This window comes from Hyposmocoma kahamanoa, unplaced genomic scaffold (genome assembly GCF_003589595.1).
Source record: "Hyposmocoma kahamanoa isolate Upper Pololo Valley unplaced genomic scaffold, ASM358959v1 202, whole genome shotgun sequence".
Taxonomy (NCBI): Eukaryota; Metazoa; Arthropoda; class Insecta; order Lepidoptera; family Cosmopterigidae; genus Hyposmocoma; species Hyposmocoma kahamanoa.
In genome coordinates this window covers 5,398,482-5,424,013 of record NW_020653726.1, presented here as the reverse complement: position 1 = coordinate 5,424,013, position 25,532 = coordinate 5,398,482, and the positions used below count along the sequence as shown (strand labels likewise).

General features: G+C 33.3%; 1 protein-coding gene across 1 annotated transcript in view; it reads right to left on the bottom strand.

Annotated features, from left to right (window-relative positions):
* LOC113226945 (ATP-binding cassette sub-family G member 1) overlaps window positions 1–20,414 on the bottom strand; it is a 90,544-nt gene extending 70,130 nt beyond the window's left edge. The window contains exons 1-2 of the mRNA XM_026459761.1: window positions 20,241–20,414; window positions 10,023–10,339 (exon numbers count right to left, since the gene is read on the bottom strand). Coding sequence (XP_026315546.1) covers window positions 10,023–10,161 — 139 coding nt within the window. The 5' untranslated portion in view covers window positions 10,162–10,339; window positions 20,241–20,414. The remainder of the gene's footprint in view (window positions 1–10,022; window positions 10,340–20,240) is intronic.
* Between the last annotated feature and the right edge of the window lie 5,118 nt (window positions 20,415–25,532).

The window sequence follows — 25,532 nt, the reverse complement described above, 5'->3', positions numbered from 1 at the left end:
ATTGAAAATTTCAGGTGTAATTTACCTAATTGTAGGGCAACAATTTTATGAATTTGAATTTAAGATTTGGTCGACGGCTTCACGGATTTTCACTAGACATTTTTGGGAATCATCTCTATTAGAGCAAATTTTATTTTTGTATGATTATAATTACTTGAGAGTCACGAAAAGTATGTACAGTTATAGTACAATTTGGGGATCTGGCGATATGTCTACCCATAACAGACTATGGTTATAGTGGCCATTAAAAGCTTAAAATCGCAAAAAATCTCAGCCTGAGGCACAAAGTGACCCCCATGTGCCTATATTTAAGCTACAATCTCGTTAAGTCTACGTAAACTACACTACATGTCGATACATGAACTATTAAGCAATACTGTGAATTAATGAAAATGTAATAATATATGTTTATAGCTGTATGAATATAATCATTTATTCACTTGTGTTTACTACTTACTATTAGAAGAAGAGACTTTAGGTCAAAGTTTGTTTATATACTGACTGAGTGTAACACAGTAGTTAATAGGAAAAAGAAAATTCAACTGCGTTTAACCCAGCAAATACGCACTTTCGTAATTAAGAGTCAAATACCTAAAATCGTCGGTTCTGCATAACAGTGAAATTGTTGAATCAATCGCTTTGAAAAATATATAGTAAAATTGAGGATATATACAATGTTCATTATATAATGTGAAACACGATTCCTAAGAATTTTCACGAAAGAAAATAACACAAACTTATCTCGAAATTTTACAAGAAAACTGCAGTATTCAATAGGTACTTTACAATATCAATGATTTATTTTTATATCAACTAAATTAAGTAGAATGCGTTTGCTCTATGATATACATTTTTCAAATGGCTTTGATTTCGTTTGTAAAAAAATAAATTCTGAAATAAAGCCAGTGTCACAGTCGCTGTGAGCGTTATTAAAAAAATGTGCTATTGTTTAATAGGAGTTTTTATAAAAAAAAATTGCTCAGAATCTCTAATCTATTATTCTATTAATTGCAAGGATAAATATAGATAATAATAGATACGATAACATACCTCTACAGAGACCTCGTAAAAAATTGTTATTAACTTGCATTTCTAAATAAAACTATTGTCGTATTTGTAATAGTTGACAGAAACAACGAAAATTGCGATGGCACAGTTTCGAGTTTCGCCAACCAAGTCGTTACGTCGACATGTTTTTAAAACGCAATCATTTTTAATGTAGTTTCGCCTTTCAAAGTTGAAAACACATTTTGCAATCTTTTTTGTAGACGACGAAATGAAATTTTGAATATTTTTGAGGTTTTACTAACAACACTGGCTGACATAACCAATGAAGATTGGGAAACTGAGTAATTAGAATTGCATTGAGAGAGTCCAACAGGGATGTAAGTTAAGGCTTTACTGATTTATGATAAATATTTTCTACGTAATACTATGATAACATATTCTTATCATAGAAGAAGTGTTGTCACTGTAGAGCATCTTGTGAAAGAGTTCGTCCAGAGACGTAGATACTGTTACCTTACCTATTTCTACCGCCAACCAATAATGTGAGTATTACTGCGTTCCGGTTCTAAAAGGTAAGGATGCTGGTGAAATTATAGGCACATGGGACTTGTCAACTTGTGTCTCAGATCTTTACGATTTAAAGCTCTGAGTGGCACTGCAATTGCTATGGACACGCGTGGCGTTTACTACAAGGGCGTACGACTTGTTCGTCCCGTCACTTGGTAAAAATCAATAAAAGAAAGTTTCTTTGAAACATTTAATCGTCGAATCAAAAGTCATTGACACCTTTTAACTATTTCTGTTCATTTCAAACTGAGTTCTGAACTTATAGTACATCGCAAGAGTAACGTTTATTTTTATATGTAATTATCAACAAAATATTCAGGACCGCCACCACTTATGGGCATTACTCATTGTACTAGTTTGTTTACTTTGTTTATTAATAAACAAACACGATTTCGAAAAAAAGTTATCAACCTTCATTAAATGCAGATCAAGAGTGAAAAAACAACGAGTCAAATATAATATTCAATCAAGATTTTTTTATGATATCTAGTGTAGAAATGTTTTTACAAAAGACAGAAATAGTAAAATGGTGTCAGTAACCAGTGTGTTTCCCCGAATAAATATTTCAAGTTTTTTTTATACCAAGTGATGACAAGTCGTGCGCCTGGTTGGAAAGCGATACGCTTAATCATAGCTGTTGCAGTGCCACTCAGAGCATTAAATCGAAGATCTGAAGGGCACTATCATTGCGCCCGTCACCCTGAGGCATAAGTTGACCAGCCCAATGTACCTGTGATTTCACCAGCTCCCTTTAAAACCGGAACACAGTAATGCCCACATTACTGCTTGGTGGTAGAAATAGTTAAGGTGGCAGTACTTCCCTGGACGAACACTTTCACAAGGAGGTGTACTATTATTAATTCTTTGTGATTACTATCATATCCATATTGAAATTTGACACGTTACATAAAGGTATACAGAAACTTACTATCTTGGCCTTACGTCGCCAGAGCTAGCCTAGATTCGATGGCGACGCACTTTCATAAATAAAATACAATTATTAGTTTACTGAAGTCTCAGTACTGAACATAAAAAAATAGCATTGACTAAGTTGTCCATAGAGTTTAACCAACATTTCCTGAATTAAAATTCGAATTCTTTATTTGCCATGTCACACGGTCGTAACGTTTAGCACGTCATTAATACAAAAATTTCTTACCTTGTCAAAGTTATTCACTACTAACATTTCATGTATTACATAACTAAATTTAAAGATTTGCACATATACACACAATTAAAATATTAATTCAAGCGTCAAAAAGGTCAAAAGGTCAAAATATTCGTCAACTTTATAGAATGAATTTTCAATGATTTTTTAAAATCTTTCTTTTAAATTCTAATTAGGGCAATTATAGTCGGTGGTAGTTCATTGTATAAATGTCTCTAGCTACTTAATAAACACATATTTTTAAAATTTTTTTTATGATTTGGGCGTTCATTTTAAATCAATTTAGTTAAAATGATTTTGAAAGGATTTGGTGGTACACGTACTGTCCGTAAGGTGGAGAGATATTTAATTAGTTATTTGATCTATCCGGGTGTAAAAGGTCAATAGTTGCTCGATTAAACATATAATGATAACATCGGAATGTAATAAATAACATTAAAAGAATAAGAGGAAATACTGATAGATTCCAGACTGTATACGTATCAAAAACAACAATGGTTTCAGAACCACTCCCTGTAGTAGACTCTGTACCATATATTAACATACGAATATAATTTTGGTAAGGAGGTACTTAGTAGGAATGTCAACATACTGTCGTGTTTTCTTGTAAGCAAATGAGAAAAATCTTACAATGTTTCGTATGACCTTAAAACTTCTTTCATTGTGATGTCTATAGTGAAAAGCAAACCAAATACATTTTTAATTTAGTATCATTATCGACTTCTCCAATCTCCTTACATTTTGTCATTTTAGCACTACATCACTCCGCGCTATATTTAGTCCGTCATGTTGTATGACAAAACACATCTGCAGTATACCATAAATAAAAGACGGTAACAGCCTGGTGATTTGTTCTACATGCCGCGGTTTTTGCACCTAAGAGAAATAAGATTTTTGTACTCTGTCTTGTTGTACTCGCACTTTGGAGGCACGCCGGATCATATCTTGAGAAACAATTGTCACGCGGGTCTCGCGTACGGTAATGAAAGTAAGTAAGTCGGTCCACATAAATATTGTAGAAAATAAAGAAAGAGAAGGTACAGGAAGGGAAAAGAACAGGTAGAGTAAAGGTGTAAAGGCTGTAACAAAACAAAATAACGGTATAAACACAGGTACAATCATATAAAAACACTCCCTGCTTATATTAGGTAGGTACAGGTTAATAAGTAAAAAACGAACGTACCCCAAAAGTGCCTGTATTGTATAGAAATAGTATGCTTTATAAGCAGTTACGTTACGTGATTTTCAATGGTATAACTGGTCAGAATTGTATGTGAAGTCGAGCACGTGTCCGAAGCGAGCCTTCGGAAATTTAGTAGGGAGTGGCGACGGTAAGACTAAAAGTAAGAGTGACGAAGAAAGGGAATTGAAGAACGATACAAAATTTCAAAGTAGGTTGCCAGGAACCAGAGAAAAGGGTGATAAAAAGGTGGGATGAAGATGAAAGACGTCGTGTCGTCACACAATATACAAAATACAAAATAATTTATTTTACAAATGAACTTGTGCAGGTACATTACAATTTAGTTACGATAAAGAACCACACAACTCAATTGTAGCGTACCTATATCGCGTACAGAGAATTTCCTACGATTCCTGCACTAGGCAAAGCCTGTCTCGCAGGTAATCTTAAAAAACATTGTTACTGTTACAAGAATAACGCCAAAGCAAGGAGAATTTTGTTAAAAATTTATATAAAATTTATATATAAAGGTACAATAGTATTATCCAAAGTCCAAACTTTGGCGCTGTTTCAGTTTTAAGGAATTGATCATGTTCAAATATAATAAATAAATGACATTAGAATTTTCTCGCTCGCCAGTACAATGTATGTCGGGATTAAAAAGTTAAATTGATATAATTAAACATTTTCAGTGACATTCTGTATTTGAATTATCCGATGTTTTTGTTGAAAACATGTAAATTTAAAAATCAGAACATCAAAAGCGTGCTTAAATAATCTAATAAAATTAACAGTACCTATACATTTGAAGAAATGTTTTGTCGGATCAAAAAGTTTCTCAATCAATGGTATTTTACTCGTAGCTATTTATAATCGCACGGACAGTCGAATGATTTCGAATCTGGGACTTTACTTCATGCCATTCACGTGCTTTGCAAAATGTAAGGTTAAATTACTTTATAAAAGCAAATATTTGTTTACAAAAAGATTGCAATTAATAGAAATATTTACAATGTTGTGAAAAGGTCATCAATTTATTTCAGTACCTACACGTGTGGTACACCAGCGCAGTGCAATACAATATGGGCCAATCAACATTGCTACCGAGACTTAATGCAAATTTTTGCAAATTTAAATAAGTTTGCAAACACTTTTATAATAAATAAAAAATATTTTTCTGATGTCTAAATTTAACTCCAAGAAAACTATTAGTTTATCCCTTTGTCATATTAAATAATATCCAGAGTATTAAAAAACCCACCTAAGTAGTTCATGGAATTATATAATATATTTGCCACGTTTTGTTGAAAATGTCCATGATCTCGAAGGGTCAAAATAGGTATAACCTAACCATCTCCGGTTAAAAAAACCCACCTCAAAAGTCATTCATCCCCTAGTTTACCACCCTTAGAAGTGGATATTTTCTTGAAATTTTGAATGGGACCACACCTGACGTACCTTCTTTCCAACAAAAAAAGAATCATCAAAATTTTTCCACAAAAAAAGAATCATCAAAAAATGATTCACAAATGGCGGAATTATCGCGTAACAACAAAAAAAACGACACACAGACGAATTGAGAATCTCCTCCTTTTTTGAAGTCGGTTAAAAATCAAATAATGAGCGAAAATCTTGACAATTTCAATCATGGAACTAGGTACACAACAGAGTACTAAAAACCCGACCTCAGAAGTCATTCATCCCCGTAGTAGTTTGCTACCCTTAGAGGTGGAATATTTTCTTCAAATTTAAATGGGACCACCAATGATGTAAAAAATAATTATACAAATCGATTCACAAATCGCGTTATCGCGTAACATATATAATATATAAATAACAAAAAAAAACGTACAGTCGAATTGAGAACCTCCTCCTTTTTTGAAGTCGGTTAAAAACATGAATTCTATATGATTGGTAATACCGGATACAAAAGAAATAGTATTCCATGTGAATGTGAATATGTTCTTGAAGACAGAATTTACGGATGGCTGTGTATCAAGCTACACATTGACGGTTCTTATTCCGTTGCTGTGAAGGCGATATTCGAAATTTTTGTTCCTTGATGTGTTGTTGACTGCACGTAATAAGGTCATATAAAATGTTGTAACATTGTAGACTCAGGGATAGGGAAAAGTTTGTTTTTCTCATGAATAAAAATAAATCATAAACGTAGTTACACGTCTTAAGACATAAAACTGAAATAAAACGACTACAGTAATATCATACGAATGAAACTGTTTTTTCGGGCTTGAATCACAAATATTTGTTTTTTCAAACACAGCAACCTTTCAAGCCCTTTACGAGTCCCCACGGTCACGGCTGACTGGGATCTGCAACGGGCAATAAAAACAAATATATGCAATTTAAAATCGAAAAAATAGTTTTATTCGTATGTGTAACAATCGTGAAAACCTAAGAACTCAATAATATCAATTCAAATATTATCAAATATCATTATTTTATAATTCAATCTATTGCCGGTAAAAAAGTTGATTGACCCATGTATTAAAATCGTTTACTTCCTTTATGTATTTTTTTTATATAGAACTGATTTTTTTATTGTCCTATGCAAACACAGTAGATAAGCCATTCTAGTTGATAACATTCATCAACCCAAACAATATTTCGCGAACTATACCTATATTACGAGGTCAGTATGATATCATGAAGTAGGAGCATGAACATAACATTAGAATAATCTGGAGTTCGAGACTCATATTTGGCCATGACTCAAAAAACAAACTTATTTTTACCAATGGCAGATGTAGATGCTATACCATGGTACGAATGCTTTTTTGACCATGCAACATGTAACAGTTTAGCGATATCGCAAAAAAGAAAAAAAGGAAGTTATAATGTGTAACCATAGTGAGTGATTATTATTTAAGGAATAGACACGAGTCTTCACACGAGTCTATAACTTAGAACAAAATTCCAGACAGTTGTTCCAAGTGACATAGATTGATTACCACAGACCACATAAATACTTCTTCCGTCTTGATTACATTGAAATATGTGTGATCGTAACGTGTAGTTTATTGCTAAATTTGCAAATAAATACTTAATATTTTTTTTTACTTGATTATTTTCTACAATAATTAATTAAAAAAGTTGATGTATCCTATTGGATAAAATTGATGACAAAGAACTTTGCCTTTTTTTTTAACCTTTTTATCTTGATGTTAAGGATCAAGGTGTGTTGTTTCAATATTTAAGTGTCATGTTTAGTTCGGGAAAAATCGACATCAACAATTTCTGGTATTTTCCTTTGTTATTCTGTTATTATAAAATAGTTTTCAATGTCAACAGTCATTACTCTGATTACAGTTGTTGCTTTGCATGATTCCTAATTGAAATCGAGTTTTCAATATAATTTATTTATGTATCTACACATGTGACGGAAGTTCATATCATTTCATCAGTGGAATCAAAGATCTACGGTTAACTGATGATGATATCATGGTCAGTTTTGACGTTCAGTCGCTGTTCACCAACCTACCAGTAAAAGACTGCATTGAAATTGTATGTAGAAAGCTAGGTGAACACATGTTCATTGAATATGTAGAATTATTAGAATACTGCCTAACATGAGGCTGTCTATTGTAGAATAATGAAGTATCTACAAATCGACTGTAGAACGTCGGGCTTTCCGGTATCTCCCGTTATTGCCGGTAGTTTCATGGAAGTTCCGATGAATAATCCCAAACAGACATAAGACTGCAGTACTGATTAATAATGTTTTAATTTATTTTAATTTCCATTATTAATTAATAATAAATTTAATTAAAATGAAATAATTTGTAAAACATCTGTAGCGTACATTGTAATATTCTTTGGAAAGTTAAAAATAAGGTATTAATTAATAACTTTTGTAACTATAATGGAAAAAATATGGTGGTTTGCATTAATATTAGACATAATTGGTTGATGACTTTACCACCTCTGTCAATCATGACCATGGGACCTGTAAAGGGCCCTAAAACGTTGGTTTGTTGGAAAAAGCAAATTTAAATATAAAAAAGCTGAGAGCTTGCTGAGTGAAGAAACAGGTTTTTCACAGAAGGCGCAACGGCAAAAAGTCAATAAAAACCTCGTAGTCGTTAAAAATTCGTAAGGTCCATTGATTCGTTCCGTGGCTTAGTTGGCATACGTCAAACACGGTTTGCTGGAAGACTCTGGTTCGTATACAGTCGGATCGAAGGAATTTTTTCTTAGTGTTCGATCTTTGTATTAATAATTATAATTTATTCATCAAAATAGTTTTAAAAGCATACCATTTAGCAAAATTCCTAATGAACCACCAACGAATTTCATATGTAATGAGGTCATACACCTCATAATCTTTATGTTTTATAAACAGATAATGATCTACGTCACGAGTTCAAGAATCTATTTAAGCAGGTTAATATTACATATATTCTGTCACGTAATGACATATGAACAAGATTCCGGTTTTATAATGGAATCACTACACTTATCGAAGCAGGTCGCTAAAAGCTTTATGTCCATACAATAAGAGCGAAAAAGATGTTTTGCGGAAGTGGAGGTTCAAGCCATTGATGACGTGAGGTTTGGCTTGATATCATAGACAAATTAGTATAATTAGCGTAATATATACTAGAAGTTCTTTTTACTATAATCGATACAAAGGTGGAATGCAAAGAAAAAATCCTGTTACCATGACGGGGTTACCGCTCTTAAGCGCGAAACACGCAGAGAACGGGTACGGGTCGGGCACGTGTCGGGTCGGGAGCACGACGGGTGTAATTGTGAACGGACTCGACCTGCGCCCGTCCCGCGCCCGCGCGTGATGTGTTGTCGTCCATATAAATACACGGAATTACAGCGTCGGACACGCGCCCGACCCGCATCCGCTATCAGTGTGTTTCACGCTTTAAATTGAGCTACAGGCCTACCAAGTCAGCAGGTCTTACGAATTTCTTTCTGTGTGTTTTATATTGGGTTTGAAATTGCTTTTTTATAAGAATAATAATAGAATGAAATAATAACAAGTAGAAGAAGAAAAAACGGTACGATACGAATGGAGAGAGGCGATACAAAAAGGTGGGATGACGGTATAAGGAGGTCACACTGTCACACTAGTTTAAAAGTAATAAAAAATTTCACAAAATATAATTGAATATCAATTCAATAAAAATTTGAAGACTACATGTTAGATAATTTTCTTGCTCGTTCTTCTCAGGGAAGTCAGCGTAGTGAACGAGCAGTAGCTTAAATGTGACATTTTCAAGTGTAAATTTATTTTACCTATGGAATAAATGATTCTTTGACTTTGACTCTTTCACAACGAGTCTATTGCTACTATTCTTATACAAAGCACATAATAATTTTGTCCATACAAAAGGCAATTCAAAACTCGTAACGAAATTGTACATAGCATATTGAACTTTATGTTTATTGTCACAATTGGGTAACAAACTCGATAGCTGCGAGAATTCACAATACTCCGCAAGAATTCTCCGGAAGACCTGTTTTTTGTTTGGATCTAGTTTGTTTGTTACACAATTGACATAAATTTCATTATGTTATGTACTACAAAAATTAGCTTCCATTCCATTCCACGGCGATGTAAAATGACAATGTTGAAAATAACAATGGCAGAGAATCATATATCATATATATTCATAAATACGCATGAATCATGAATTCATTATTAATATTATATTAGTATATTGTTTCTGAAAATATTTGTTTCAGCGCTTATCTGTGGTTTTTGGTGTGCAGTAGTTTTATTTTTGTGGTTAAGTCGTTAGCGGGCGAGTAAATATTATGGCATTAATTCGTATAGACTGTTGCACAATCAACTTTCTGTTCTGTGACCCAGCTTCGAGCCGGTTGCTTTTTTGAGAATATCCACGCATGTGCACTATTATGTAACATTACATTTACTTCTTGTAATAGGCATGTACTATTTGTAAATTAATTGAAATAAAACTATTATCAGTATTTAGATAAAATATCTAGCGACCAAGTCTAAAAATTTTCTTATTAGGGACAACTTTCTTGAAATTAAATCTTGATAATATGTCACAATTATACAAGAAAGACAGAATTTATATCACACAATCTACTCACCATATCGCAGCTTATTGATTGAGAAGGAGTTAATGGTACATTTAATATTCCGGAACTCAAGCTGCACAGTGGATCGTGGCAGTAATGGTACCACATTGTTGTTCGCTCCCAACACGGACGTTTCGTCTGCGCCCGCCATTATCTTCACTAAAGACACTTTCACTTAAACTGCAATTGTCATTACTTTCTACACTGTATTCGCGACGGTGCTCGTCAAAGTCCCCACTAGTTGGTAGTTTCGTGTAATAATAGACAGGGACACTTCTACGTTAACACTATTTGACCAAGTTCAAGTCGATTCTGATCCATTCGCCAGTCTGTAAACAAAGAAATTGTGTTAATTAAACTGCGTCTTACGATGTTTATTATTTTATATTACAGATTGTTCAAATTGATTAAAGTTTAATGAAGATAAAATTATATTGTGAAAAATATTATGTTCATTAATTGTTACGGTATAGGTTTATACATTTCATTGTATTTTAAGATTTAGAGTCGTTACACACGGCGCTGTTGGCAGTGATGCAATCGCGAGTTTGTATCGATGCAGTCGCACGCTTGCATCGCGTTTGCATCGCTGCTTCAAATCGCGTGCGTGTGTAAAGGTAGACGGTTAGCGACTGCATCGCTTTTGCATAGCTGCTCAAATGTCGCCATGTGTAACCGCTCTCATATTTAGAATGCCTATTATTATAAAGGCTAATAAAAAAAAACCACTATTTTAAAGTACCATACTGTATAATAGAAATAAAAAATACATGTTCCGTGTTTTTACGAATACTTGACAAATAAATGAGTTATGTCGTTTCAAAGTTTACCGAGAAATTGTGAATAGTATTGACACCAGACGATTAATAGACCCCGTTGCCATAGCAATGTGGTGGTGGTGGTGGTGAGTCGAAGCGCGAGTTTTATTTACTATTTTGAGGAAGTAGTAAATAAGAGTTTGCATCACTGCGTAAAATCGAGCGTGTGTGTAGAGGTAGACGATTAGCGACTGCATCGCGTGTGTAACCGCTCTTAATGGCGTTAGCACTTCGATGGCGTAGTCTGCTAATTCTTTGACGTTTCTTTCGATTCTTTTTTACTAACATTTTAAGTACTTATATCGATTATAGACTAGAAAAACTCGCACGGCTAGAAGATGCTGACACCCGCCTCTTAAGTCCCTTCGAGACCATGGACGTTACAATATGTCCGAAACGTCGAGGTAAATAAAATATGTTTTATACGTGACTAAGTCCCGAATTAAAAATCGAATAATGTGTGAAAATCGTGAATTTGAAATACAAAAAAAACATTTAGTTTGAACTAGGTAAAAATTAAGATATTCACATTGACTTACAATTATAGATATTCATAGTAATTTCCATGATTGTTTTAGTAAGTCAACATCGGTCGTTAATTAATTAATTAATACACAACTGCCAGCAGCTAGATTTTAGCAGAATAACAAATAGTGTCATATGATAAAAAATAAGACGCGTACAAAATCAATAAATGGGAAAAAGTTTACCCACAGCAATTACAATTCTATAGTATAAGGAATACTATATTTTTTATATTCTTGTTTGCTTCTTATAATTCATTGTTAGACTTAATTATTCTAGTGGAAACAACAATTCAAGCGTCTTTTTTGTTTGTAACCCACACGCAATAGTCACACGCCTGGTCGCAATTTCACTTGATGATGATCTGACTATTGTGTTTAAAGTCTATTTTTCTCCAGTCTTGAATAGCTCTAAATTGTGCTATGGCGGGAAACAACGATGTAATAATTAGATGTAATAGTAGTAGTAGATGTAAGTAGTGTATTCCATTCTTTGCCCTACGTATTAGGAAGGACGAAGCAAAGCTCTTCGTTCGAATGAGTGTGGTTGTCATATCAACGACATAAGGGTGGAGAGTTCCGAACTTTCTAGTTGACCGAAAGAGAAAAGATAACAGTAGAACCAAATTGAAAGTTACCGCGTACACTCTTTGAAAGTCGTAGTAACCTAATGGTGAGCCTTCTTCTCAAGAAGAGGCCGTGTGTTCGAATTCGGGCTCACACATCTGAGTTTCTCGGAATTCACGTGCGAAATTTATTTTGAAATTTATCATGAGCTTATCGATGAGGGAAAACATCGTGATGAAACCTGCACGTCGAAGAAGGTTCACAACCCTTGGAAAACCCGCATTGGGTCAGCGTGGCGGTCTATGGCCTAAAGCCTCGCCTGAGAGACGATCCGTGTCCAGCAGTGGCAAGTGTAAATGGGTTGATGATGACTCTCTGAAATATATCCGATAGAAAACGGTCTTAGCGTCCACTGAAAATCAGCGTCATAGTCTTTACATTAGCTGAGTGGATCCTTTTACATACGCCACAGCCGCATACATGGCATTTATTCAAAATTGGATTATGTTTTTGTTATTTTACTTTCTGTATTACTTTTACTTCTGTTTTTATTTTTTTTCTGTATATTTTTGTGTTGTGGCGTCGTAATAAATGAATTCTATTCTATTCTAAAACAAACAGGTCAGTTTTCTGAGGCGATCGAGATTTTGTAGTCTCGATTTGACAAGAGAGTTGTTGTCGACTCTGCTTATTACTCCACCGGTTCCAAGTCAGCTAACTGGTATAGCGCAGAGGAGGCAAAGGTATTTCATACACGGTCGAACTTGTGCTATAATAGAGATTTAAAAGCTGTTCAAGTGTAAAGTACTTCCAGACCTTGAAAAGTATGTTTGGCTTTCCTTGTGGTTATTGCATTGCATGACGTTATTAAGTGATTAGTTGTCTAGTCATCGAAGTTGTGGACTAAAAGTATTATTGTACAAGTATAAGGGATATTTCAAAAGAAAATTTAAACGAAGTTTTAGTGGTTATTTTTGCCAAAACCATTTTTCGTCTTTTTATCGATTTTTATCAAGTTTTGTCACTCTTTTCGATTTTTGCAAGTCTTTTGCAGTTAGCGTAGGAGTATAAATTAGCTATTAGACCAATCGATTTGTCTGGGAAAAGACAGCTTGCAAACTTTCAGTAAATTCGTCGATGATTGTTATATTTGGGATACGAATGTTTCGATTATTTGTTATGCCTTTATATTATTTATATTTTCAATTGTTGACACAAGACACGAAATATAAATGAATAAAATTCGTTCACAAATTGGATCCGAAAATGCGAATGATTAATTAAAGATTTGATTCATTTGACTGTCTTGGCTCATTATGATATTTATATCTCTTACAATCCGGAATGAAGTTCGGGCGAGTCAAGATAGGAAACAAATTATCACAAGGCTACTTTAGTTCCGCTAACGTTATATAAATATCGTATCCTTGGTATACTAAATCCACATCTGACGTACGTACGTCAAAAGTGCTTTTATCACATGATAGTCATACAAATAATACAAACTACATGAAACAAATTGTGTACATGTGAAATTGTATAGCTCTCCTATTTAATTAAAAATATGTTGTCGACTAACTTCTGTTTGTAGAATCTTTCCTCTTTCCTGAAAAGTTTTCAATTAGCGGATTTTGCTTTATGACACCAATGCGCATGGTGCGATATAATGGTTTATAAAATTTATCTTATTGTTTCGGTTCGTATATTATGAATGAGGAGGATAAATCGCCAGAATGACAAAGTTTAAATTCGGACACGGTTGTCTTTGACAATAATCAATACAATATAGATAAAAGTGCTTTAAACCTTCATTAAACTCTGTGCAGAGTAATTAATGCTTAACACACGCTCATACATGTATGCACATATACATGAAGTGGAAAGTAGAATTTTATGCAATTTTGTGAGGGAAGCAAACCTTTTCTCTCGAATTTTTGCTTCTTTATTATCTGTTTGCGATATCACAGCTCCTTTCAATGATATAGTTGTTAGCTTGACAAGTTCTAGTAACTTGTATTTCAGGCTTTATGGTAACGTACTATCCGTTTGGTCCTTCGTTACTTGAGATATAGCTGTCGTCAAACTTGTTACATCGATGTACATTTGACACCCTCATGGAAGAATGGCATAAGGTTACGTTAAAAGTGTTTATGGCTCCATTAAATACAGAAAAATATAACCCACATCCTCTACAATTCTTGTAACTCTATCGACAACATTAGCCGATACAGTTACAAGAATTGGAAAGGATGTGGGTTATATTTTTCTGCATCTAATGGAGCAATAAACACTTTTGGCCCAACTCCACTTAAGACATTCTTCCATGAGGAATTTGCACATTTTTTTAGCACTCATAGCCTAGGGAAACCCTGTATCACGGGTGCCATAGAGACACACATAGATAATAACAAATTACACCCGGACTCACGAGAGAAATAAATGTAGGCCGTACAAATATTTCTCCCAGCCCAGGAATCGAACCTGGGACACTTGCGTGGCAGTCCGGCATCGTAACAGTTCGGCCACGGAGGCAGTTAAATCATCCAAGGAATCGAGCAGTACATAATAATGGTAGACCTATGACGATTAACGGTTACGCCTGTGACGGTGTGACCTCCTTACACCGTCATCCCACCTTTTTGTATCGCCTCTCTCCATTCGTATCGTATCGTTTTTCTTCTTCTACTCATATTTAAATTTAAAATTTTGAATTGTTCCATTTTCCTTCGCATTCTGATTTTATTTCTTTCGACGGTCACTCCCTGCTTGACCGCGATAGCGGATACTACTAAATCAAATTGTCTAATTTTTTAAATTCTTTTCAAGTTTAACCATAATACAATCAATGTAAATCAGGTATTGACCATAATAAGCGAATCACAGTCTATCTGTAATTCAACATAAATACAACCCGATAAGGGGTAAGTGCCTAAATTTAACACCTACCAATTTTAGGCTTAAGTTAGGGAGTGTCTTTTTATTAATGTGCTGTTTTTCTACATTTACCTTTTATTTGTTACAGTTTTTTCTTTACTTTGCCTTTTACTTCACGTTAAATAAATTTGTGGACCGGAAGTTTCCTGTTTTACTGCCGTGATCACGGTTGTTAGGGTTACAACCCTTTCACGCCTTTGAAAGTTGGGTAACATAATATTTACTAAAATTTCAGAATCACTATTTAGCGGAGAGAGGCGATATCATTTATTTCGTTATAAATACCTACGTAATATGTTAATAATTATCAGTAAAGCGAAGAGACATAATGTTTACACGTGTTGCGTTAATACATGGCATCGTAATACAAAATACGTGATCTATTGCACTGCTAATCAATACTTTGCCGTTAATGTTACAAATTTAAATAATGTAATAAACTACCAAGGCTACCAAACTACTAAAGAATGAATTGCAGTGACAATACGGTAATAAAATGCATTTTGGCAAAAATGATTCTTAAATTCTTAGGTTTTCGCTATTGTTATACATAGGAAATGAAATTATTTTTCCGGATTTAAATCGCGTATATTTGTTTTTTCAAACAAACCATCGTTTCGGGCCCTTTACAGATCCCTTGGTCACGGTTGACTTTGAAAAAAACAAATATACGCGATTAAAATCCGTAAAAATAGTTTCATTTTCTATAAATCTTAAGTGTTTTTTTTGAGGTAGCAAATGACGGGACGAAGAAGTCGTGCGATTGATGGTATGCGACACGTCTCTCTATAGCAGTTCCAATGCTACTCTGAGCTTTAAATCGCAATCACCTGAGGGGCTATACCACTGTGCCCGTCACCTCTGAGACATAAGTTGACAAGTCCCATGTGCCTGTAATTCCACCAGCACCCTTATCCTCCAGAACTGGAACGCAGTAATGCTCACATTACTGCTAGGCGGCAGAAATAGGTAAGGTGGCAGTACTTCCCTGGACGATCTCTTTGACAAGGAGCTCAACTGCTACAAAAGTTATTCTATATACCTATTTGCCTCACGACATAGAGGATATAAAATACTATATGAGATAATAAAAACATTAAAAAATAATAAAAACAATCCATAATAAACGAATGCTGACATTCATACCAGGGACATGATAAATCAAGAATTTAGTAAATTCATTTGAAACACAATTCGAATCCAAGTGGTCTCAGACCACGTAGTTTTTTGTGATTGCTTATTCTTTTTAAAAATCGATATCAAAGGTTTGTGGAATTACTGTTATCTGTTTGCCAAATTTATTGAAATTAGTTGACGGAAAGTGAGTGAAATTCAGTAAACTGGATTCATCCCCTAATTTGCCACCCTTGGAGGTGGAACATTTTCTTCAAATTTGAATACAACCACTACTAAGGCAACTTCTTTCCAACAAAAAATAATCGTCGAAATCGGTTGACAAATGTTGGAGTAATCGTGTAATATATACAAAAAAAAAAGAAAAATGTATTTCCGATCCAATGGTTAAATTTTCTCTATATGTATGTTGATTGGTAATATTTGTAATTCTAAATCATTACAGATAAACGCGTGAAAAATAAACGCGAAGAAGAAAGAACGCTGATTGTTTTTGATTTCAATGCGTTCAATATCTTGCAGATATGTAGATAGGTACTTAATTACTTATCAAGCTAGCAAATGCGTAAAAGGTATTTTGCAAAATATGAAAAACAAAAATATATATATATGCATTTTAGATCCGAAATAATAGTTTTATTTCCAATATGTAGCAATCGCGAAAGTCTAAGCACTCGAAATATATTTATTATTTTCTTAGTAAAAAAAATTTACTCACATAAATATCATTTTTAAACGTTACGTGAAACATCACTCGAATGTTAATTATACAGTTTAATGAAATATATATATTCACATTTTTATTCTTTATTCATATTTTTTTGACTCCATTTATTGTTTCAAAGTACTGTAGGCCCGATATTAGCGATTGACAACAAACTGTACTAAACTACTTTATTTTATTTATATTGTAAATTATAATATTAAATTGCCAATTTTAATTTATTCAGATTTTGGTCAAAGTAATTTAAACCATCAACGAAAATAATTCAACTCAATAAAATCCCTTTTCAGGGCATACATATTTAGTTTTTAACCCACATTTGATATGTTGCTGAAAGATTGTATTGTATTTCATGCCTCTAAGTAAAATGTTATTGCAATCTTAAATAAAACACTTTAGCAGTTCAGGCGACTAAAACCATTATTATATATAACCACATAACTAACATTTCGCACGAACGTAACGTAGTGTTTTTCCTATACCATGTTATCGACTGGCTTGTTATCGATCTGCAGCGAAGGTTAAGGTTGGAAGGGATCGTCATAACCGGGTGAAGGATCTCCGCCCGCCAGCTTGCCTCCGCATTCGATTTCATCGTTGTCAATATTATAAATTACTCTATTGTTATAATATATATATATTTAAATTTATCTGATCTCCTTCGCCGCGAGTACAGCTGGAAGAGATTTTATGATCGATGCATATTTTTTTAAATTTTTAATTTATCTAAATAAAAATTAAAAGTTTATTTTTTTCAATGCTGGGAGGAATATTACATTTTATATTCAAGATTTGAGAAGACGGTAAAGAATCTCTGTCTCAAGTGGCATATTTACTAAAATTTCGAAAGTTTGAACGTAATATCGCAAACCGATTTCAACAGTGGCAGATGGGATTCGTTACAAGTGCGTCATAAAACTCTTTTTTAACTGACTTCAATAAAAGGAGGAGGTTCTCAATTAGACTGTATTTTTATTGTATGTTACGCGATAACTAATTTGTGAACCGATTTTGATGATTCTTTTTTTATTGGAAAGAGAGTACCTCAATATAGGTCCCATTAAAATTTTAAGAAAATATTCCACGTCTAAGGATGGCAAACTAGGGGTTGAATCCGGTTTCGCACACTTTCGGTAACCGATTCAAATAAAATTTGGCAAATCGATGGAATTCCACGAAATTTTGAGATCGGTTTTTTTAGTACTCTGTACCGAGATTATTATTAGTGTATTTGCATTTCAAATAAATTTTCTGGAATTGGCATAGTTTTTGGATCAAAAATTGTAGCAATATTATCAGTTTCAATTACTTGAGCCACTGTCCCGTTTGATATTTGCTATTTTTAAGTTGTATCCTTATACAACTCGGAGTCTAAAATAGAGATTTATAGGTATGATTGAATTCGCGTTTTCCGACGTTATTTTGTAAGACATCTGACTGTACGAGGAGCGTTAAGCAAATAATACAACATATAATTTTTCTAGAGTGAGTAAATCAATATTATCCATTACAATAATAAATATTTATCAGTCACTTTATAAACGGAATATTATTACGTATGCTGTTATAAGAGAAAGTTGTCAATAAAAAATACAATCAGGTACCGTAGAGAATAATATGGACAGTAGAGTAGCGTTAGGTCATCCAACTCAGGAAGTGATAAGATTTTAAAATTTTTAACATTGGTTGTAAACACGATACGTATGAAAAATAAGAAGTACGAAAATATTGTCTAATTTCAAGTTGAAATGTGATTTACTAGGATCTAAGTTATAGTTCAAGAATAAAAATGCTTTTAATTTACTAGGGTAAATACTCTCCAATTTGATTTAAATTGCAAAGTGTACCAAACAGAAAACATACGTACAAACAATCAATTTCTACGAGCATTTTTAATGAACGTTACTACTTAAAATTTTCCTCGACACGTCTTGATTTATTAAAAGGCGGCAAACAACAGTAATAATTGTTTAAAGGATAATTTAAGTGGCCATTGAATAGACAATAAATACTGGGATGCAAAGTGATAAATTGTGTCATTGGAAAGTAAATAAACTCCTTTGGGTGTTTTCCTTCCGTTTGTGTAAACAATTTGTAAATGATTATATGTGCTTGGAATGCTAATGCGTACTCGACTTACATTTCGTCTGAGATAGTGTAAACACGCGTTTACAGCATAGCTAAAAAGTGCGTATCTGACCTAAACCAAATTTTACAGGTTATTTGTTATTTCAATGGCTAAGACTTTCATATTTGCACAGTAAGCATTAAATTATGTTGTCTACGGACTAGTAACAATAGATTCCTGTAAATTACTTACTTTAATTTCGTTGCCACGACATATACACGAATTTGATTTGGCCACTAAATTACCGAAATGGAAACTCATAATTACGCGTAATTGCACTATCCCTAAGGATTTATTACTTTTTTTGCCGATTTTGTGTTAATTTAGTTTAGAATTGTGGTAAATATTACCTACTGTCCTTATTTATTAGTTTAAATTGTTACTTTAACGTTGTTTATTTTTATGGATACCGCTTTCGTTACATTTATGTATATGATTATAAAAATTTTATATGTTATATTACATTAGGATAATAAATGAATTTAATTTTTGGTTTAATGAGTAAGTTTCTATTACAGTTTTCATTAATGCTGCAAAATCACTTTCCTTTGTAAATAAAAATTATAATATTTTTATAAAAAAAAGACCTATAAAGTTGTTGAATTACATCTTTATGCCAAGTTTTGAATGTGAGTGGAATTCAATAAACCCCATTCATTTCGAAATTTGCCACCATTACGGGTGGAATATTTTCTTCAAATTTAAATGGAACTCAATTGAGGTATCCTTTTTCAACAAAATAAGATCATCGTAATCGGTTCACAAAATATGTCGGAGTAGGTACTCAAACGCGTAACATACACACAAAAAATAAACAAAAAAATGCAGTCGAGTTGAGAACCTCTTTTTTTAAAGACGGTTAAAAAGTGCTTGATTTAATTATTGGTTAAAATATTAAAGGTGTTATTATTTTGCATTGTTCTGTTAATTGTTTACTTTACGAGAACGAAATCAAAAGAGACGTACCTGAATTTCAACGATTGTATATTGAGGTATATAATTAAAATAAGGTATGTAAGGAAAATCAGAGCATGCGTTAAGAGCCATAAAAACTTCGAAAAACATAAATGTAAATTACTAATTTGTAACACTATACGGCAATATTAAACTGATGATAGATTAAAAAATACGTCACTAAATTCAAGTCATGATAGCCATAGTTATATCCACCGTGATAACAAAACGCTTTTTTCTTTGATGCTCTATTACGCCTCATAAAATTTTCTAGGTCACCTAGGTCTTAATGTGAAAGTTTATTCAAATCTTTCGAAAAAAGTTGCGTATCATTTTTGAAATATGCCACTCTTAATAAATTGTACATAATTTATTTTATTTTGTTTAAGTACCTAGCAAAATAGAAATTGTACCCTCATTTTTAAAAAGTAAAATAAAGATGCTTACTAAATATAGTGCAGTGCAATCAGTCACAAAATTTTCATTCAAGTTGATAAAACATTTACAAACACTCTCGATAAAACAGTCAAATAAAATTAAAACACTATCGGCAAAATGCACGTCTATTGTTTGATATTCGATTGCTCGCTAGCGTTGCGCATCGCACGTCCGTCAACCGTGTACATGGAATGCGACTGTGGATAGGATAGCAGAAATGCGGGTGGTGAGACACCCGCATGTACAACCCGCCACGTAGATTGAACAGAGTCGCTGTGTAGTTCACAGAGAGTGCATAGTACAGACTGCAACGAAGACTAGTTACAACGAAAGAATATTTAAATTTACAAAAGGAATTAAGGAGCGAGTACACTTGGCAGTCAGCACATTTATCGATGCAGATACGTATTTGACCGGTCAGAGAAAGCTTTATATCCTTGCGATAAGAACAAAAAAACGATGTGCATTTCGCCTTGGCTCGGACTGACAAACATAATTTTATGTTTAATATTTATTTATTTATTCCTTTATTCTAATTACAACACACATATCCAATTACAGTAATTAGCAAGAACAATCATAATAATAATAATTATCTTTTCCGCCATGGGAGAGGCGAGAATCTAACATTGTCTATAATAATAAAAAAAATAAAGAAACTAAACAATAATAATAAGAGCAAAAAACATGATATGGAAGGCAATATTTATGAACAGGTGGACTCGCACTCATTCTTGTCGCAAAACATTATACAATTATTTAAGATGGTCTTCCATCCATCCCGATACATATCACATTCAGGCTTATAAAACAAGAGTGCTTTGATTTGAGTCAGTATTCGACAAAGAGGGGACTGTGCACGTGCAATATAATATGTCAAGAACAAATCAATTTGACACTTTGTTCTTTGGACCGTTCTTATCGTAAGCGGAATAGTTGAATTTAAATCTTAAGAGTCAATACAACCTCAAATGGCTTTGGTTGATTCCGCATAACAGTGAAAGTATTGAACCAATCACTTTGGAAAAAATATAAAGTAAAATTTAGATATACTCTGACTACTATACGGTGTGAAAACACGATACCTAAAAATTTTCGCGATAGAAAATACATAAACTTACCTCGAAATTTGACAAGAAAACGGCTACATTCAATAGAAACTTTACTTAAACCAATGTTTTTTTCATATCAACTGAACTAAATATAATACGTATACATTTACTATACTATACGATATACATTTTTCAAATGTCTTTAATTTCGTTAGTAAAAAAATTAATTCTGAAATAAAGCCAGCGTCCCTGCCGATCGGCCCATATTAGTATGGGAAAAATTTACATTCGAGCTGAGGTAGTATCAACTCTTAAGTGTCAAGCTTGACGTGCTCTTGACCCTGTATCACTGAAAAATAAAGCGACATGTGATCATACATCAAAACTACTTTTATCACATGCACGCCATAAAAATAATACAAAGTACATTAGATAAATTATGTTTATGTGCAATTTTAGAAATAATATTTAAGCATAGAAAGTTATCGTCTCATTTTGCAGATGTGACCTTATTACACCAACGGTGGGATATCTGTATTGATATTCCAACTCCATGTGTTTCTATTCATTGTAATACTTATTTCGGTAGCTGCCTGTACACAAAGACGCAATTACAAAATACGTCACAAACAGTATGACGACAATAACCTTTTTCGTCACGCAATTTTGTTTAAAAGTTATTTTCAGAATTAGATAATAGAATTAATAATACTCTTTCACGTACTTTTACTTCTGCTATGTGAAGAAAATATACTCCCGGACGCATAATTCGAGGCACCTTGCATTTTCAATATTAAATGCTTAGCTTAAACAATGCTTGATTCCTCAAAAATGCTATTATGCGACTTTGAATCTGGTCATTTAACTAAACGTCATTTCCTGAAGTCCTTATTGAAAATTTGAATTTAAAAAACCGGAGAAAACTTTTTCTTCGATGATAACTAAGTATATTTTTATATTCTAGCACTTTAAGGAAAAAATGCAAGGTGGCTCGAATTGTGTGTCCGGGAGTGTATATTTTTTGATCATAGTAATGAGACGAACAAGCCGTGAACCTGGTGGTAAGCGACACGCCAGTCCATGACAGGGGGTCTACTCTCGTTCTCATAATTTATTACAGTGAAATAAACAATACTCGATCTAATTAAAACATAATGTGAAGTATGAAGCGTCATTCGCATCATGCGTCTTTTAATTTGACAGCAATTGTTTTGGATGGATGTCGAACGGAGAACGAGAGTACTGGGCCAGTTGCAGTGCCATTCTGAGCTTTTAATCGCAAAGACATAAGAGCCACTGCCACTTTACCTATAACTTTACATAAAGTTGACAAGTCCTATGTGCCTGTAGTTTAAATCTCATCCGTGTCCTTCAAAACCCGAACACAACAAACCTCACATTACTGAGACATCACATAGATAGGCAGTACTGCTCTGGACGAACTCTTTCACAAGGAGCTCTACTGCTACTAGATATACGATTACTAGAGGTACGATTAATAATGAAGGGCTTCGGTATTCATTGATTCAAAGGGGATTTAAAAAAAATGTATAAAAATATTTAACGAATGAAGGAAAAATTGTTACTTTAAAAATAGGTACTAAAGTTACTCAGATATATTTAAAAAAATGAAATCAACTTATATATGCATTAAAAAAATCAATAATTCAGAATGCAATTAGCAATATTTTCATAATTAACGAGTTCTTACGTTTTCGCGATCTTTCGGATGTAAATCGTGAATTTTTTTTAAATAAGTGGTTGTAGTAATAGAAAGTAGAATGAGAAAAAACAGACGTAGAAATAACCCACACTACTTTTGCGCTGATGGCCACAATTGATAAACACTTTTTGAATGTTCTCAGGGTGGGAACCTATCTTTTTTTTTCGTATTATTTGTTGTATAGTTCTATCTCGCTTTTTACGGACGGACGGCGGCGCGTGGGCTGATTTCGAAAAGTGTGGACTTAAGGCTTGAAATTTTTAGGATCGGATACTACTAGTCAATATGATAATTTTATGTTCTGGAACTTTTTTCGTATCTTCATCTATACCAATATTATAAAGAGGTAAATTTTTGTAAATTTGAATATTTGTATTTCTGGAACTACTCAACCGATTCAGAAAATTCTTTCATTAATAGAAAGTTACACCATCCCCGAGTGATATAGGCTGTTGTAATAGGATTACTATTGGAATCTTTATACGGGGAGCAACTAGTAGTTATAGTTTTTGAGTAATAACACTTTAAAAAATGTTTGTAGAAATATTTAAGATTTGACGTAATTTATTTTAATTTCGATATTATGCGGTACATTCTCGACACGAGAAAAGATAGCACACATAAAATTAATGCCAATCAAAAAGATAATAACATTATTAATATCAAGACGCATACCTACGAACAATCACCGCTCAAGTTAGTCAGCAGTCTCATCACCCTAAAATGTCACTAGTTTTGCTAAGAAACACACGTGTAAACAATGGGGAGATTATCATAAACACAAACAAAAGATCAAAGTTGTTAAGAAATATGCTTATCTTTGACAATTGTGGTCAAGTTAGAATAATAGTAGGTAGTAATTAGGTCAGTTTGTCCCATTCGAGTAAACTTCTCTCAGAACGTGATTACATTTCGTAAGAAACGCACTACTTATTTTCAAATAATATCCTTTTCTTGGAAGTTTTAAAAAATGGTTGGTGAATTGATGACTAACCTAGATTTGTTTGTAAAACTAAAAAAAAGTGGCAATATTAAAAATGCTGCGGCATTATTTGTTATTATAAAATCTAGTTTAAACAAAAATTTAAGCGAAGACAATATCAAAAAGTTGAAAGCGTTTTGTGCAACATATTGTTCTAATCTTCACAGAAATTGACTCAGTGCTAATAGAAGAGAAGAAGATTTTATAAAGAAATATAGTAAATGGTTGGATGCAGATGTATTATGGCCCGATTATGTTAGGAGTGCTTCAGAACAAAGCAACGAACCATCTACGATCACGCCTATTACATCAGCACAATTTACAACATAATCAAAAGTAAGCGTTGGAACCTATACTGAGTTGAGTCCAAGAAAACCTTTCTGTGATTTAGGGCCTAAACAAAAAAAGAGTCGCGCTGAGAATATTGATAACACAATAAAAATATCTTATGAAGAGATATCGTACGTACATTCCATGAAATGAAAAGCTGATGGTCATGGTGACATTGCCAAAATCGTTGATTACTTGCTTAAAAATCCACAAGATGTGAAAAAAGTAAAAGAATGTATTATATTATAATTAAACTAATTAAAAACTAATTTGTAATTAGTAACAAAACTGAAAAACCGTTGTTTGATGCAGATGAGGCTTTAGGTTTGTTTGTATCACTAAAACTATCCAAGTGGCAGTATAATACATTGAGAAAAAGTGTTGCAGAAAAAGGTGTGCATATATTTCCTTCCTACTTTAAACTCCAAAAAGCAAAACAGTCGTGCTATCCACCTAAAGAGGAGATTACACTAACAGAGATCGCTCTTAGATTTGACAGCAAGCAGATTATTAAAAGCTATACCGTTAAATGACGATTGTAAACAAATGAAACTAATACAAGTTTCATATAAGCAAACAATAGAATCAGAAACGGAAGATAATGGAGATGATTTCAGCGTATTTATGGGAAGTTTAGTACCCATCAAGTTAGTTTCTGGAGAATCAACGATTTGGGAAAACGACTCGCCAAATTCAACACATGTGTCGCCCACTATTTTTTAGATTCTTTAAAGAGAATAAAGCAACCATAATACAGCAAAAGACATCAGAAAAGTCTGAAATTGACCAACTGCAGACTACAAAAGTAGAAGATGTTGCAATTACTCATTCCTTACTGCTTACTATGATAGACGGTAAAGCCACAGCAATTTTAAGTGAAACATCAATGCAACGATGTTATATATGTAAAGCGTCTCCCAAAGAAATAAACGAGTTAGATCATCAAAAAATATAGATACCGAGTTATATAAATATGGTCTATCCTCATTGCATAGGTATGTGAATACGTATGATGGAGTGTATTCTTCACAGCGTATAGATTAGATTTGAAAACGTGGGTTGTGAAAGGTGAACAAAAAGCCGCTCTGGAAACTAGAAAAAAAATTATTCAGGACGCCTTTAAAGTTCAAATTGGTTTAGTGGTTGATGTTGTTAAACAACGTCATGGTACAACGAATGATGGAAATACGGCAAGACGATTTTTCTCAAACTAT